Source organism: Trachymyrmex septentrionalis, unplaced genomic scaffold (assembly GCF_001594115.1).
Source record: "Trachymyrmex septentrionalis isolate Tsep2-gDNA-1 unplaced genomic scaffold, Tsep1.0 scaffold112, whole genome shotgun sequence".
Classification (NCBI taxonomy): Eukaryota; Metazoa; Arthropoda; class Insecta; order Hymenoptera; family Formicidae; genus Trachymyrmex; species Trachymyrmex septentrionalis.
Window position 1 is genome coordinate 273,939 of NW_017304248.1, and position 17,675 is coordinate 291,613.

At 27.3% G+C, this 17,675-nt stretch overlaps 3 protein-coding genes across 7 annotated transcripts in view; all 3 read left to right on the forward strand.

Moving 5' to 3' along the window:
- Window positions 1-4: 4 nt before the first annotated feature.
- Window positions 5-2,876, forward strand: LOC108751417 (protein-cysteine N-palmitoyltransferase Rasp). Its single transcript, XM_018491612.1, has 6 exons — window positions 5-87; window positions 876-975; window positions 1,612-1,752; window positions 1,828-2,045; window positions 2,188-2,528; window positions 2,776-2,876. The coding sequence occupies exons 1-6, from the start codon at window positions 5-7 to the stop codon at window positions 2,874-2,876; spliced, it is 984 nt and encodes a 327-aa protein (XP_018347114.1).
- Window positions 2,877-4,208: 1,332 nt separating this feature from the next.
- Window positions 4,209-7,618, forward strand: LOC108752001 (solute carrier family 35 member G1). Of its 5 annotated transcripts, none has more exons than XM_018492549.1 (2): window positions 4,209-4,287; window positions 6,359-7,618. In XM_018492549.1, exon 2 carries the CDS (start codon window positions 6,361-6,363, stop codon window positions 7,405-7,407), a length of 1,047 nt encoding a protein of 348 aa, XP_018348051.1. In that variant the 5' UTR covers window positions 4,209-4,287; window positions 6,359-6,360; the 3' UTR covers window positions 7,408-7,618. The 5 variants fall into 5 exon arrangements, with proteins under 5 accessions (XP_018348051.1, XP_018348042.1, XP_018348082.1 ...); XM_018492540.1 differs by having other exon boundaries at window positions 4,246-4,277; window positions 6,357-7,618; XM_018492580.1 differs by lacking the exon at window positions 4,209-4,287 and adding an exon at window positions 5,760-5,806.
- Window positions 7,619-11,184: 3,566 nt separating this feature from the next.
- LOC108752905 (E3 ubiquitin-protein ligase RNF185-like) overlaps window positions 11,185-17,675 on the forward strand; it is a 12,040-nt gene continuing 5,549 nt past the window's right edge. Inside the window, exons 1-4 of the mRNA XM_018494102.1 lie at window positions 11,185-11,432; window positions 12,980-13,135; window positions 13,212-13,343; window positions 13,443-13,612. Coding sequence (XP_018349604.1) covers window positions 12,981-13,135; window positions 13,212-13,343; window positions 13,443-13,612 — 457 coding nt within the window. The 5' untranslated portion in view covers window positions 11,185-11,432; window position 12,980. The remainder of the gene's footprint in view (window positions 11,433-12,979; window positions 13,136-13,211; window positions 13,344-13,442; window positions 13,613-17,675) is intronic.

Genomic DNA, 17,675 nt, shown 5'->3' on the forward strand with positions numbered 1-17,675 from the left:
AATAATGCAGCCAACAAGTCTAAATTATCACATTCGTAGTCTCACTATTTTGCGTTTTGGACAAAGTACACTGAGATTGACTCAGATGTAATCAGTCTGTTGCCATCAAGAGTACTTTTTAATGTACTAGTCACATATTAAAACGTCGCAATAAAAAACAGTGCGACAACGTTAATCACATATTTATTAGATAATCCACGATTCACTGATACATGCCAGCATGTATCAAGTAACAGATTCCATCAGGAACTAAGGCGATCAGATTGTCTGACACCAGTGCCGCCAACCTGAAACGTTTAAACTGTTGAAGTCGTCCAATGGCTTAGTTTACATCGTGCACTTAATATACGGGTACTTACTTTCTATTGAATAATCTTAATTTCAGCGATACGTTAAAACATACACATGACATGTATACTTAGTTAATCATTATGATGTATACTGTATCAATTTAGTACATCATTCTCTAAATGCATTGCTGAAATTAAAATAGTTTAATAGAAAATTTCTAGTTAGTACGTGTATCAAATGTGTACGATGTAAACTAGGCCATTAGTTTTCTTTCTACTTGCACTTTCATGTTCATACTTGATCTGTTTATTATGTATCTACATGATACTTCTTGGAATTACTTTTTGTGATTGTAACAAAATTGTTAAGGCGGCAAGTTTAACTTAACAATGAAAAACAATAGTTTAATAATTATAAACTGTTATGAAAGATATTTTTATTTTCTTGTATGGTCGGGTGCCATCATTTATTCTGTATATCAATTTTATTTGGCAAACAATTGTAAGAATATATACCGAAAAAGAGAACAGTTAAATTGTTATAATAATGATTTTAATTATATATGATTTATTTTTAGATTTCAGTGATTATAATGATATATACAGTGATTTTGATTCAGGATGGTCTTGGATTGGAAAGAAACGAGACACTTCTGATCAAGAATGGCTTGTATGGCTTACATTAGTAAATAGACTGATACCGTGTGTTTTTATACATCATTTTATCAGTCAAATTATTAAAGTCAATAGTAATAATATGGTATGATAGTTATATGCAAAATATGATGCAGGAAGAATTATGGATAATATCAGAAAGAAATAATACAGAAATTTTTCAGACATTATGCTGTTGGTATATTTTATCATCTATAGTTTTTCTTTATTATTATTTGGGTATATTGGGTATGTTATGTACAATACTCCAACCTACTTTTTTACATATAATGACATGTATATGCAGTAAGAATGCAGCATGGACTATACATGTTTTGTATATGTTTGTAATACACATATTAAAAATTCCTAATGGTCCTTTTCAAAGTTGGTTAGGAATTACTGATGAGAAGCATTATATTTTAACACTTGTGATGTGTTGGATACATTTAAGAAGTATCAGTCACAATATGGATAGTATTGATGACCAATTTTCCAGCTCAAATAACTTTATTCAAAAACTGGCATATTGTTTATACCTGCCTACATTATTTTTAGGACCACTTATTTTGTATCATGAATTTGTGGAATCTGTATGTTTAAATATTTATATTACATGTTAAAGAGTCATAAAGTTCAATAAAGTATGAATATTTTATTTTTTCAGATTAATCAGCCACATCAGTATTGGAATTGTCAAAAATTTTTAACATTTATGTTAAATTTAATTAGATATATGTTCTGGTGTTTTTTTACTGAATTGTTGTTACATTTTATTTATGTAAATGCTATACAATATCATTTGCAGGTAATAATTCTTTTTGTATATAAGGTATGTATACATATTACAAGTATACATAAGAATATATTTTGTTTTGTATAGGTTTTACAAAATTTGAATTCTTGGGAACTATTTGGTTTAGGGTATTGCATGGGACAATTTTTTTTCAATAAATATGTTATAATATATGGAACATGCAGTAATTTATGTTATTTGGATGATATAAAAGCGCCATCACAACCTAAATGCATAGCTAGAATACATTTATATTCTGACATGTGGAAACATTTTGATAGAGGGTTATACAAATTTCTAATAAGGTAAATTTGAATTTTAAAGTTTAAATTTATCTACTACACATGTATTTTATTCTGTTACAATAATCAAAAAAATATATATTGTATATATTGTATTATAATATAGACTTATATTTCTTTTAATATTTTAATATTCTATTTACAGATATATCTATGTTCCTATACGAAAATCAAATAGATGTTTTGGAAAACTATTTGCATCATTTTTATGTTTCACATTTGTCTTTATATGGCATGGGATACAAATGAATATCTTTATTTGGGCACTGCTCAATTTTATAGGAATAGTAATTGAAGATATAGGAACATCAATTGGCAAAAGTAAACAATATTATAAAATGCAGAACACACATTTATCTTCAAGAAATACTAAGAGACTTCATTGCATACTGGCAAGCCCTCTTTTAGTAATGTCAGCGATATCTAATTTTTACTTTTTGGGTGGCCAAGATATTGGAAATATCTTTACACAGAAAATAATACATGGCAAGTTCATTATATTTATTTTAGTATTCTATTTTTTATATGTCGCATTTTGTTTACTACATTTCGTATAGAGAGATTATATATCTGTTATCTTATTTTCTATAAATATTGCGTACTAATATTATTAAAATGCGTACATTTTATTTTTTACTATTAAAAATTTCAATATTTTCAATATTTTCAAATCTAAAGTATAATTCTTGTATTATAAATAAGTTAAAATTAAGATGAAAATTTTTGTCTGTAGGATCCTGGAAAAGTCTGCTTATTCTACTTTTCCTTCTTTACTGCTGCTGTCAAGTTTCTGTAGATATTAAAAAATGGGAATTACGTCATGTCAAAAGATAATAAAATGTTTTTTTACATCAACAATGTGATATAATATCATAAGATCATTAGCTTCACTTTGCGTACATAATTCTTATATCAATTCATTTAAAACAATTTAAAATAATTAAAAATAATTAAAAGGATAATTTTTGTATTATTTGTTTTATAAAATATCAAGTTGGAGAAATGTAAAATAATTGCTCATATATATAATTATATATGTTTAAATATTTATACATGTTTATGTGTGTTTATATATATTTATATATATATTCATGTATGAAAAATTTTTTACTGAAATGCCATGTTTACTAATAATATTTCTCAATGTAGTTTAACTCTCTAAACGGCCAAAATTGATCATTCAATTTAAACTCGATTTGTGTACGTTTAAATTTGAGCAAAAACTTGATAGAATCCAATATCTTGTGCTAAACTTTGATTAAACAAATGTCACTAGTGATTAATTCATTAACTTTGATAGAAACGGGCCTTAGTCCCTTTTGCTAAACTAGATATTGACAGAGAGTAACCTGAGAGACATGGACATGATGGACATTCCGCGGTCTTTTTCATATATCAAATCTCATAGGATAATGGCCACGTTTTTGTGATTCTCTTCTATGCTATTGCGTGGATTAGACAAGGATAATTAATTAAAATTGATTATTCATCATCAAGGAAGAGAATCACGAAATCATGGACAATATCTTACAAGATTTGGTACAAAAAAAAGGCCGGAATGTCCATTCTCAAGTTCCTCTCTGATATTGGAAAGCATTGGGCGATTTCAGCGCCTTAGATTGACGACATTGGTATTGGACAACCTGGTTACCCTGATAGTAATCGTAGCAGTGTTCTCAGCTATCTCAGGCTTCTTTCTGTCTGTGGCTTGATACGAACATTAGTGAAAATTATATCTACTCGTTTTAGTTGCATATTTTATATTTATTTCTTCTCTCTTTCCTCATTCAAAGATACAAATTTAATTTATTTAAAGATAGAAAATGCAAGAAAGTATAACAAATATAAATACATCTACTATCAAACGGTAAAATATTTTGTTATAAGAGATTATTACTGTTTCACATTAATAAATGAGACAATAATTAGAGAATAAGTATAGAAATAAATACAAAGAAGGCGTTAGAAGTAAAATAATCATTCATGAATTATGAATGTAAAGTAACTTATAATATAGTTTTGTCATCAATATAGAGTTGACAGCGTGATTGTTAAAATATAGCTACTAATGATTAAATATAAAATAAACATACATTTAATTACATAAGGTGACAAAGCAAATTTTGATTGGTTTTTTATTCTCCATCTAGGCTACGTTTTGTGACTGTATTATTTGATACATAATTTTATGGTTGTTTACGTACAACTCGTTTGATGAAATCCAAATAAATTAATATAACTATAAGTAAGTATCGACAAAATTCTCTATATGCAATTGAATAATATAGAATTTAAATTGATTACTTTTTACTTTAATATTTAATTAATGGTGTAGCATAAAGCAGTGTAGCATAGTGATCATTTCATCTTTGTTTAACATTGGCAAACAAAAATATAATGATTCACTGTGTCATTTGTGTTTCTTGCTGTATAGCACCCTAAATATACTTACTATAATTATTTATATAAAAATTACAATTTTGTATTATTTCTTTAACATTAATTAGATAAATGACGACATATGTGGTATTGAATTATTAAGCACTTAAGATACAGCTTCGACCGTTAATGCCTTTTATTTCTTAATCTAAAAATTAATGCCCTTTATTTCTTGGTTGTCACGTGCACGATTCAATAATTAAGTTTCTTTCTTTAATAAGATTAAATTTATAAAAAAATACTTGATAATTGTAAAATCCTAGTATCTCTTGGACATTATATAATTTTCGCTACAAGATATTATAATTCTATGTTTTTTGATATCATTAGTTACTAATACCATATATGTATGCTTTTCGCTATTATTTTGATTAACAGAATAACAAGATATCAATTATTTGTGTTTTGTTATCTTTATAAATCAAGCTATTATAAGTGAGATTAAAAAATCAAATAAAAAAATTGTTCAAAATTTTTAATGTAAAATGTTATTTTGAAACGAATCAATTATCTCTTTCCTTCAAATGTAAAACTATGATATTGTTCAATAAGTACTATAAGTATACTATAATAATATAAGATTCAATAATTATTCTTTTTTTTACACACTAATATGAAACATATAATATTCTATGTACAAATATATAATCTTATATACAGATTAGTCCATTTTAATTCATCCAATAAAATATTTCACAATCCTTAAATTAAATACAAAAACGTTTCCGACAAAAGTTGTTCAGTTACAAGAGGGAAAGAAGATCGTGATTTTAGTTGATCTTGAGAAGAAATCTTTAATCCTTTGTGTCATGACAGGAGTCTCATCTTTTTGCGTTCAGTTTTTAATTATTTTGATGAATTTATTGACGTACAGGTTTTTTTTTGTTTTCATAGTGTTCGTAGAACATAAATAAATGTTTAAAAAAGTAGGCAACCATACATTTTTATTTCCATAATTACTCTAACTATAAACATATAGTCAAAATTTGTGCTTTTTTGAAAAAAAAAATGCATTTTTTAATCGAATTATTATTAATATCAAAACGACAATTTAAGCACTCATTTAAAACGTTTAATATTTTTCAGAATTTTTCAGATTTTTTTGTTATGTTTTTTCATTATAAATTGATAGTCTTCAAAAAATATGGAAAAATCAATATTAATCCAAGTAAATAGTTTAAATATCTCTTATAATGGTGCTCTAAGAGTTTTTTGGATCACCGAATTCTAATCTGAAATCAAAATTTTCAAATTCAAAATGACGGGACCAGTGATGGACCAAAAACGAAAAAAATAATCTTATTATCTTAAACTTTAGTTTCTGGGTATGTTGGTCGCTACATCTAAATCTGAGGTCAAGATTTTCGAATACCTACAGACTTCTATAAATAGACTGCCGACTTCGTCTCTATGTTTGAAGACAGCCTTGGACAGTTCCATATTTGTGTTCATTTGTTGTGTATAAATCACACAACTAATATTAATGTTTCTGTTTTCACATAAATTCACACTCATACAAACAGAATGTATGTTACGCATATGTGAACTGAAACAAGAACAACTTGGAATCAGGTTCATCTCTTTCTATCATATTCAGTCAGTGTAGTCATAGAAGTCTGTGTGAATGGCAGAATCAAGATGACAGACGAATTTTTATATATATATTTTAAATCTTAATTTTATCTTTTATTTTATAGCTTTAGTTATTGTTGTAATGACACTTTTACTTAGCATTAATAGAATAAGATTTGTACAAGAACATTTTACAATCTCAAAATTGTATCCTGTGATCTAAAATGTTATTTTCGTTTTTTATTATTTTTATTGTATATTATGTATCTAAATGTACTTATCTTTATACGTTATATTTTTTACAGATATGTCAGAGCATGTGGAATTGCAGCATCTAGTGGATGCTGATGTGGAAAATAACACAACAAATCATAAAAGAAAGTTTTTTACTCTGTTGTGTAAATCATGTCCTTATATGGGTCTAGTATTAGCAACACTGTCGTCTCTATTCTTTTCACTATGTAGTGTAATAGTTAAGAGCTTAGTCGAGATAAATCCAACAGAAATGGCAATCTTTAGGTTTTTTGGGGTATTGTTACCAGCTATACCAATTGTGATTTATAAAGGTGAACATCCTTTTCCAAAAGGCCATAGACTGATACTTATTCTGAGAAGTTTTATTGGTACAACAGGACTTATGTTAAGTTTCTACGCATTTAGACATATGCCGTTGGCCGATGCCTCAGTTATTGTATTTTCTGTTCCTGTATTTGTAGCAATATTTGCACGGGTATTTTTGAAAGAACCTTGTGGATTATTTAACGTTATTACTGTATGTTTAACATTGATTGGTGTGATATTGATTACACGACCGTCATTAATTTTTAGTCATACTGTAGAATCTCTCTCAGATGGTCAAGTTAAGTCAGAACATGCAGATTTATGGGGTGCTATGGCTGCTTTCTCAGCTACTTTATTTGGTGCAAACGCATATGTTTTACTACGAGCGTTAAAAGGTCTTCATTTCTCTGTTATAATGACAAATTTTGGTTCATTTGCTTTGATTCAAACTACGCTTATATCATGGGCAATTGGTGCATTATGTATGCCACATTGTGGGACTGATAGAGTTTTAGTTGTTGCACTCGCACTGTTTAGTTTTGCAGGTCAAATCTTGTTAACTTTAGCCCTTCAGATCGAACAAGCTGGTCCAGTGGCCATAGCAAGATCTACAGATATTGTTTTTGCGTTTTTTTGGCAAGTATTATTTTTTAATGAAATACCAAATAGATATTCTGTAGGCGGGGCTATATTAGTCACTAGCTCAGTTTTGTTAACAGGCTTAAGAAAATGGGCTCTTTCTTTACCAGAAACGTCAAATATAAAAAAATCTCTTGGAATCTTAATGATATAAATAATGACTTTTTTATTTAAAAAAGAAAGGAACTAAAATAAACTACAAGAAGGAATGCTCAAGAAGCAGTTATATATGAAAAATAATATTACAAGTAATAGCAATTTAAACGTTTGCTTTAAAATGTGTGAATTTATATGTAACGTATTTTAGATCTATTAATTCTGTTATTAGCAAATTCCAATGATTATTTGAAAATTCTAATATTAAAATCGAGGCTGTAATTATTTTAAATAAAAAGTTTGAATCTAGTCAATTAAATGACAACACGCGTTCAAACATCACATAATAGTTGCTCTAAGATATTAATTCATTTTTAAATATTAACGTAGTTTATTTAATGAATAATAAATTAAAAATACTTTATCTTAATATTTTATTTATTGATTTTGGGAGACATTATCTATTTGTTATATTTAATTTTATTCAAGTTAAAAAAATTGATTTTTTCAAATCATGATTAAAATTTAAAAAGTTTGTTTTAAAAAATTTATAAAAATATTGCCAGTTAGAAGGAATAAAAAAAGATAATTTGAAGTATATATTAACTCAATAAAAAAAAGTATCAAGAAAATGTAAAATGCCTATGCCATCCTGCGCAGTTCTTGGCGTGTAAAGAAATCAAACCGATAATTGAACTTCTTGAAATATCCAATACATTAAATAAAAATGGACGTTTCGATTCTTGACATATTTTCTTTAACATTAAAAGACGATCCAAACTGCGAAAGCTTGCATACACATTTTATATTTGATTGAATTGAAAAAAACAATCATAAAATGATAATTCTGTAATTGCATTCTTATTTTTAATAATAATCTAAATATTATGGAATACTGACATTAGAATATGTGATACATATACGCCAAAGTTTTAATTAATGTCATACATATATACCAATATTTATTTATTTTTTCTATTGTGTCATGTTTACTATTGTTGCTATATTTGAATATTTAAATTTTTGGGAATGTAATTAGCAACTTCAAATAATTTTAATTTAAAAATTGATATAGGGAAAATCTTACATTGTGGCGTTAGGCTAAATGATCTCTTCTTCAATCTATCTAACAGACGATGCAGTAGGTTTGGGATATCTTTCAAATAACATGTCTATATTGCTTCTAAAATTGCAGCAATTAAGTCCGCATTTGTTTTGCTCAAATTGATTTGCGCGATTTTCCTTAGACACAGTTAATTCGGGGTTATACTTAACTAGATATTACTTTTTTCATTTTTTAAGTCTGGTGTGTGTGCGCATACTTGTGTGTATAGAGGAGTATGAGAAAGAGAGAGTGAGTGTGTATATAAAACAGCGTATGATAAGAGTAGATATATATGTATGCGCGTGCCATATTACTATTCACTATTTTATATGTTTCACATGGAACTTGTAGAATGTAATTTATTATATACAAATTGAGCCGCTTATAATATATTTAATCATTTATTATATACAAGTATGTATATAATAAAATTTATCATGCATATATGTTTTTTAAATTGAAAGTCGCAACATTGGTATAACTAAATTTTCCTATTTTTAATATTTCTTTTACACTTAACATTTTAATCCCTCTTTAAAATTTTATCTTTATCTTTTGCGATCTAAAATGCTTTATGCAACCTTTCGTAAAATGAGAAAGTGAATAAAAAAGAATACTTTTAATATGAATATGAATATTTTTATCTTATTAATGTAATTGACGCAACGATATTTTTATTTTGCATATGCTATTACAATAAAAATAGAGATTGGCGGAAAGAATTAAAAAAAAAAGGATATTTGCTTAATCCCGACATATTAAAAACAGGAAGATTTGAATGCACAGATTCTAGTGATCTATTGAACAGATTCAAGTGCGCATACATAAGTTGTATTTTTATAACAGGAAAGATTAAATTTTTGACTGGTGTATTTTTTAATCTCTTGTAATTTTAAATGAAAATAGTCATTACAGAATTTTATATTTATAAGTTAAGAATAAAAAAAATGTCAAACTTATTACTTTTTTCTGTAATTTATATGTATAGGAATATATTTATTAAATATGAATGATTAGTATGTAAGGAATGTAATATATTATATAAATAGTCGAATTATTTTATCTCAAGACAGTTAACTATTTATTACAAATGCAATTTTTACTTTTTAAGATGCAAAGGATTAAACGAATAAAATAGAAAAAAAAGTTTCTCATCATCATAGTACAGATTTGCTTAATATAGAATCTACAATAAAAATATAATAATTTGTTTTTCTTCTCTTACTGCTACATAATAATATTCTATTCATAATAGTTTTGTGAAAATTATAAAAATTACATTATTTATTTGTATCATAGTATTTAAATGTGAGAATTATACATATTGTATTCGCTTCGTAATATTAAACAGATTTACATTACACATGTAATTTCTTCCATAGCAAACAAAATCACAATAATATGACAACAAAATCATTGCGCGCGAATCCACTTTATTACAGATGTACGTAATATCACAACAAAGTTAAGAAGTTGAGAATGTCCGTTTTGTTACAGATACAATTTTGTTATGATATTATACAGCTGTGATAAAAATTGCTGTGACACTTTACTGTGACACTGCTATGACATATACAGATCAAGATAATGTCACAAATAAATTATGATGTCACTGTAACACAATTTATTCGTAACTATTAAATTTATTATATGAATGTGACGTTTTTTGCTATGGGGTTTTATGTAAAACTTGAAGAGGAGTGATTATATGAGAGATCTACGCTTTTTTGTATTAATATATGTTACATCCTATTTGATCATACGAATTTTAAAAATTCCATCTCTGTAATTATTAGATTATAAGGAAAAATGAAGAAGCATTAATTACAAATGGATTAAGAGAAAGTTATATATGAAGATTGCGATAGTGATTATCAATCAATTTCAAGAGCATAATGATATATTTAAAATTTTAAGAATCAGTAGAAATAATGGCTAATTGATCTAACTTATTCGCTGTGCAGAGACATATCTGTATTATCATATTTTGTTTTGTAGAGGAAACATTTTGTCATGAGATCCTTTTGATTTCTTTTTTTAAAAGATTTCTATAGAGTCAGATTTTGGTTTTTAAATAACATTACAAGTATTTTTTAAAAATTACTTTAAATTAGACAAGATCAAGAAGATTATGGAAAAAAACTCAAAATTTGAGTATTTACGCGCTTAAAAAAAAACTTAAAACAAATTTAATAGATATCATCTAATTTTTATAATTCATGACAACTTGACGCTATAACTAGATAATTAAAACAATAATGGCTCCTGTACACTGGACACAATAATGTCCTTAATAGTATCTCGTCGATGAATGTTTCGATGTCACGAGTCATTATGTCACTTCAAAATTACCGCGAAGCAAATGGTTCAATGGTCGCATTTAGTATCTGCGCAGAACGATACGAAATTCGTTTCGAGAACGAGTGCAACTTCTTTCGTTCCTCCATGATAGATCGAACCAATCATATTCAATTACTCAGCGAGCAGGCAAGCAATTTTGTCCACCTTGAACGCGCTGATTTTCTAAGTGCGATCTATTTTACGTTGCAAATGCTTGGAAGCACTTTTTGATTGGTCAATTCATAAAATTCTTTCTTCTCATTGGTCGACGAAGCATTTGCAGTGTTAAAGTGAATCGCATCCTCTGTTCGTGTTCTCTATTCCTTTGAACGTGTACTAGTGCGCAGCTCCTCATTTTACTCTTCCCTCTCCTTCCCCTTTATCGGATTCCTTCCGCCATATTACTCTCTTTCTCTTTTCTGTCATTTGCTAATATCCTGTTTGGGAAATCATGCGTCTCATATACACGTAGCGGTCGCAGCGCGTTGTACTTATTGATCATAGTCATTCGATTGCATGGGGAAACAGATTTTCCGTTATTTGTTTTATTTGTACTGATTCCTGTGTTATTACAATTTAAACAAGGAAAGATACGACATTATTGCGTGAGAAGGTCGAACCCTCCCTCCTGACAAAAAGTAAGTGATATGGTTTTCAACTTGACATATGCGGTTAATGTAAAGGAAGAAGAGAGAGAAGATAAGGTTGATAAGATATAAGTATTTAATTGTCGAAAAATACAAATGCGAAAAGAGAAGGAAATGAGATGAACGAAATGTAGAGAGGTTATATTGATGAGAAATCAAGAATTGTATGATGTGTAACTGTAGGAATGGTTGATAGATGGAATGGCGCAGATAATATAAATATATATATGTATACATATATATATATTTATAGTGAGAGAAAGAGAGAGAGAGAGAGAGAAAACTTTTGCGATAGAATATTTAAAATTGTTGAAATATAAAATTTAGTGAACGGATTAAATAATAGCAGAAGTTATATGTTCTTTATATGTAAATTAAGAACTAGATGATACATATTAACATAAGTGTTGAAAAACATAAGAATGACGTAATGTTAGAGTAGAGAGAGAGAGAATGTGTGAGTGTGAGAAGTGATTATTATTACGAACATATACCTGTTTATTATAAAACTAAAAGTGCAAAACTGTTGGAATAAGTAATAGGTAAATAAATAAAAGGAATAGAAAAAAAATAAATTAAGTTAAGGAATGAGTTATGATTGGATGAAAAAAAATATTTATAAATTTAGGTGGGTTTGAGAATATATAATGAGGTTATAAGATGAGAGAGAGAGAGAGAGAAATAATGTAAGAAAAAAAAATAATTTGTTATTTCAATTGAGTTTTACTATAAAAAAGGGAAGGTAAACAGTTAGAATAATATTAAAAAGGATGACGTGGTTGTTTCGACAATGAAATTAAATAGTATAATTGCACATAAATCTGTATTAATAATCTAATAACCTTACAAATGGAATGACATGATAGAGTCATAAGATACAGAAGAATAGGGAGGGGATTTATTTTTGTCCTTTAACAAACTTGTGTAAAATAAGTAAGAAAGATACAATAATTTTTTTAAATTTTTTAAGAATATTTAAGTTAAATTCAATATTAAATATTGAAAAAGATAAAAAGATAGTCATTTATCAAAAATTATTTGTCGTGTGCATTAATTAAATGATAAAATTGATAATGTATTAATAATTGCATTATCAATTTTATCAATAATTATTAAGTTGATTCATTATTATTATATTATCTCTCAGTTGATATATATCATTATTCTGTGCATAAAGATTTTGGTATTTTTATCAAAAAATTAATTGTATATGAGATATTATAGTATATATAATCTTGCAAATATGCTTGGTAATCTTCGTAATTTCCATCAAACCTATGTTTTATAACATAATAATTTGTACAATGAGTTAACCATATTTATAATTATAACAATAAATATATGTTTGCACAAGTATCACATGATATTAATATTTGTAAATTATGAATTCTTAGTTATAACTGCGAACTATATACATTCTAAACATAATAAAATATGCAAAGTGTTTCAGAGTTGTATAGTATTAATTCATTGAAAGATTATTTTATTGTTTATGTTAAAACGTAAGAATATTTATTAAATTTTAAATATATTTAAAGGATGAGCAGGACAAGGGAACAAGCTGGTTCGTCTAAGTCATCAGGATCTGCAGGTTCTACTGAGGAAAAAGAAAAGGATGAGAGGATTTTTGAATGCAATATCTGTTTGGATACCGCAAAAGATGCAGTAGTCAGTATGTGCGGTCATCTATTTTGGTATTTATTTTATAATAACATGTCGAAGACTGCATTATTCTCTATGATTTAAATAATATAAATGATAATATTACAGTTGGCCATGTCTGCATCAGTGGTTAGAGACCAGACCTACCAGGCAGGTTTGTCCAGTATGCAAAGCTGCAATAAGCAAAGATAAAGTCATTCCATTATATGGACGTGGTGCAGCAAAGCATGAAGACCCGAGGTATAACTCGTTCCTTTTTGTTAAAATTGAATATTATAAATTATAAATATTATGTTAAATAATATAAGTTTAATAACAAAAAAATGATTTATGCTTCAGGAATAACGTGCCGCCACGCCCGGCCGGTCAAAGGTCAGAACCAGAAGCCCATGTCGGTTTTCCCGGCTTTGGTTTTGGTGATGGTTCCTATATGTCGTTCGGCATTGGCACTTTTCCGTTTGCTTTTTTTACATCGACTTTTAACTTTGGAGAAACACGACCAAGTGCAGGTAATTTGTCATAAATTTAAGGGGAAAGATATAAAATAATTGCAACATAAAGCAAAACTATTTATCTTTTCTATATATGCTTTTTTTCATATAATTTTGATCAATGCTGTTTTAACCCTTTGAGGACAAGAGCTTTTTAACAAAACTTATGAAAGACTCTCTTTTATTGATAATTTTCGGAGTTACTGAATTTGATCCTAATTTTAGAAGTCTGACATTTAAATTAGTGGATCTAAATGTAATTGGTCAAAAAGAATTTATTAACAAATTAAACTAACCAAGACTCCTTATAAATCAAAGAACTGGAAAAGATACGGGCAATAGGAGTCAAGCGCAGAAGACGTCGCGCAAATAATACATCTATGAAGTGTGAAACTTCTTTATTCATTAAAACGCGCTTACATGTTTTGATTCACTGTTGAGCCCTCAGAGGCACAACATAAACTAACAAATAAACTATGAATAAAAAATTATCCTATCATGCTGAGCTCTCCTACATCGAGAATTTAAATACCAGAATTAAATTTTTCATTTGTAAGCTTCAATACTAGCTAAAACTAAAAGTGACTCATTGTGTCTGATACTGACTGGCCAAAATAGCTGTTAATGGGTCGAGAACCGGTTTTTGAATAATTTATAGTAATGTTTGCGATATAGTTTATGATTTGTGATCTGGGTGAGCATTCTTATTTTCGGGATAATTATAATCTCAAAGTTTTTGATAAATTAGTTTTTTATATTCTCTGCTTCGATATTTCCATTATTTCCTTATTTTCGTTCATTTTTCTTTTTTCTTTTTCTTTCACTCTTTTTGGGTTTAATTTTGGTATTTAAATTCTCGAGGTAGGGGAGCTCACCATGATAGGATAATTTTTTATTCACAGTTTATTTATGTTAGTTTGTATTGTCTCTGTCTGTATTGTCTGAGGAGGGTTCAAAAGTTAACCGAAATATGTAAGCGCGTTTTAGTGAATAAAAAAGTTTCACATTTTATAGATATATTATTTGCGTAACGTCTTCTGCGCTTGACTTCTACTGCCCATATCCTTTTCAGTTCTAAGAATTTATTATATACTGTTCGATAAAATTTCTTTTTTTTTTTGCAATACGAATGTGAATAATTATTTTCGACATATCTTTGCCTACCAAAGAAGAAGTTGTTGATAAAATTTGGTTACGCATGCTATAATTGTGAGAAAAATTACTTTAATGATGCAAAAATAATTTTGTAGATTTTTATGTCGTAGGTATCAAATTTTTTTCCTCAGATTTTATTAATGCCATACGGAAGTATCAACTTTAGTTTTAAAATATATTTTGATTCATTTCAGTATGATTTTTTGTTTTTGTGATTATACATGTAGATATATGTATTATTCTCTTTGAATATCCAGATCTTTAAATATCCTTGAAATTATCCTAGAATTGAATGTATCCTGAAAAACTCCTGAAAAATCCCTACAATTTCAGGACTGACTTGGAATTTTTGTCACTCTTCCAAAAAAAATCAGAATTATGAAAAAAGAAATAAATATTTTCCGTGTACAAGAACTATGTCGGTTACAATGAATTTTATGATGATTTTAGATGAAGCTTTAAAAGCAAGTGTGCGAACATTGAAAATTAGATTAATAATTTAATAAAGCGTCAATAAATTAATTTTATAAGAATGTGATAGGTTAATAAAAAGAAAAGTTATGTTTGAATACAAACTTTCCTTTAAAAATCAAGTTATTAATAGAAAATTTGGATTTATATCTAAAATTGTAAAATAGAAAAGCGAAGAAATTATCGTTGATGTTGAATGTTTGATATTATTCATAAAATATTAAATAATATTATTCCAAATTTATTTGTATTTTAATTTGTCATATAGAATTCTAACTTGCACGCAAAACATATAAAATAAACATGTTTCAATAACATGTACCTATGTCCAGACATTTACATAAAATTTATATTATTAATATTAATCTCGAAGCTTTTTATAATAATCTTTAAATATATAGTTATAATATTATAATAAAAAATATTTAAGATTAATAATAATAAATATTGTGTCCGGACACAGGTACATGTCCGGTCGCTGGAACATAAGAGAACTTTTTGATCGGTTCAAGTACAATTCGAATGTCCATTATAGGATAAGTGAAAATGACGAAAAACGGAAGTATTCCAAATAGAATTGTTTTTGAATAGATTTATAATAGGTGCTCTGATTCGATTCAATTTATTTATTCGAATAATTTGCACATCTCTACTAACTATACAGTTTAAATTTTATTATTTATGTTTTCAGTATTCTTTTTTTTTTTTATCTTATTCTGATGTTCACAAAAAAGAGCATCATGTTAAAAAATACGATATACTAGATTAAGAACATTCAGCTATTCAATTTTTAAAAAACTAAATTAATTTCGTCGCTGTGATTCGATTTGGATTCGAAGAAAGAAATAAAAATCGATTCGATTTGTTAAAACATTTTGATTTGTACATTTTTAATAATTAGTACTTTTATTTGATTCTGTGATTGCCGATTTTAGCTATTCAGATTGCAAGAGAATTATGAATTCAAGTATCTCTTTTTAATATTTTAACATGTTCACAAATCGTTCTATTGTATATAGCTCAAAATGTAAATAGAAATTAATCTACTTAAAAATATTTTTTATTAATTTGGTCATTTTGCAAGTACATTTTCCCGCTTAACATTGGTTAGAACAATACTAAAAATAGATATAACAAATAGATTTAATAAATTAATATAGATATTTATAGGTTTGGAAAAAGTTATTTTATAAAAGTAATCTATTATCGTTCTTTTTCTAAAAATTACTTTTTATTGTTAGTTTTATTAACATGTTATCATTACTGTTACTAACAAAAATTAACGAATTATTACAACTTTTATTATCTCTTTACCAAATTTTTTAATGACCTCTTTTTTTTGCAGTGATATATCTAATTATTGTTTGTGTTGTTAATTGGTCGGAATAAAGACATCTCTCTCTCTCTCTCTCTCTCTCTCTCTCTCTCTCTCTCTCTCTCTCTCTCTATACTCTATTCAATAATAAATTTACCACTCATTTCGCATAGGAGGCAACATAACGAGGACATTATTTCACCCGTTCAATCTTCTAAGTCTGAGCATGCCATATTTACGTATAAACGTCCACTTTGCCTGCTAAGTTGTCTCCTATATGCAAAGGGTAACTTTCTCGTTGGACAGAGTAAATAACAGTTATAGTTAATCATAACATAATAAAAAACATACATGTTCCATACATATACACTCACTCCCCAAAAAACAATACACTAAAAATTAAGGAAAAATTTACTAAATTTTTAGTGATTATAACTTGATAAATAACAAAGATAAAAATGTTTAAAAATGCAAAACGAAACTTTATACACTTTAAGAATATTTGAATAGCACAATTGTGCTATTATTTTAAAACGGTGGATGATAAAGGGAGAAAGCGCAAATTGATAATCAAAGGTTTGGGTTTTGCGACAGTATATGAAATCATCGTGAATCAGCTATCCCAGCTTAATAGAACAAAATGCACATGGAAGTATAGAATTTTATCTTTAAAATGTTTTTTATCAAACTCGATGCGATTAATTTTTGCTGATTTATTTCAAATTTATGATACCACTCATTAGCTAAAATTATGGTTGTAATTCTTCCCTATGAACTGTATGGAGTTTGACTGATCAGAATTGAACACGATTATGTGCGTGAATGCGCATGGGCGTATATATAAATGTGTATATCCTACTTTTAGCGTTATCCAAGATAGTACGATATTTTACTAAATTACATAAAATTGAAAATTGATATCTTTTTTTATATTTTTATTATTTTTTGAAGCACTTTACCTGGATGGAACCTTATCGACCAAAATTTAACAGATAAGCAATATGAAGCGACTGTTAGACCGATATAATCAATTTTTTTTAATAAGAAGAGAGAAAGAACTCTATATTCGGCGCGATATGCAGAAACGGAATGTATATAAATTCACATAAAAAATATATTTAAGCACTAAGGTCCGCTTCA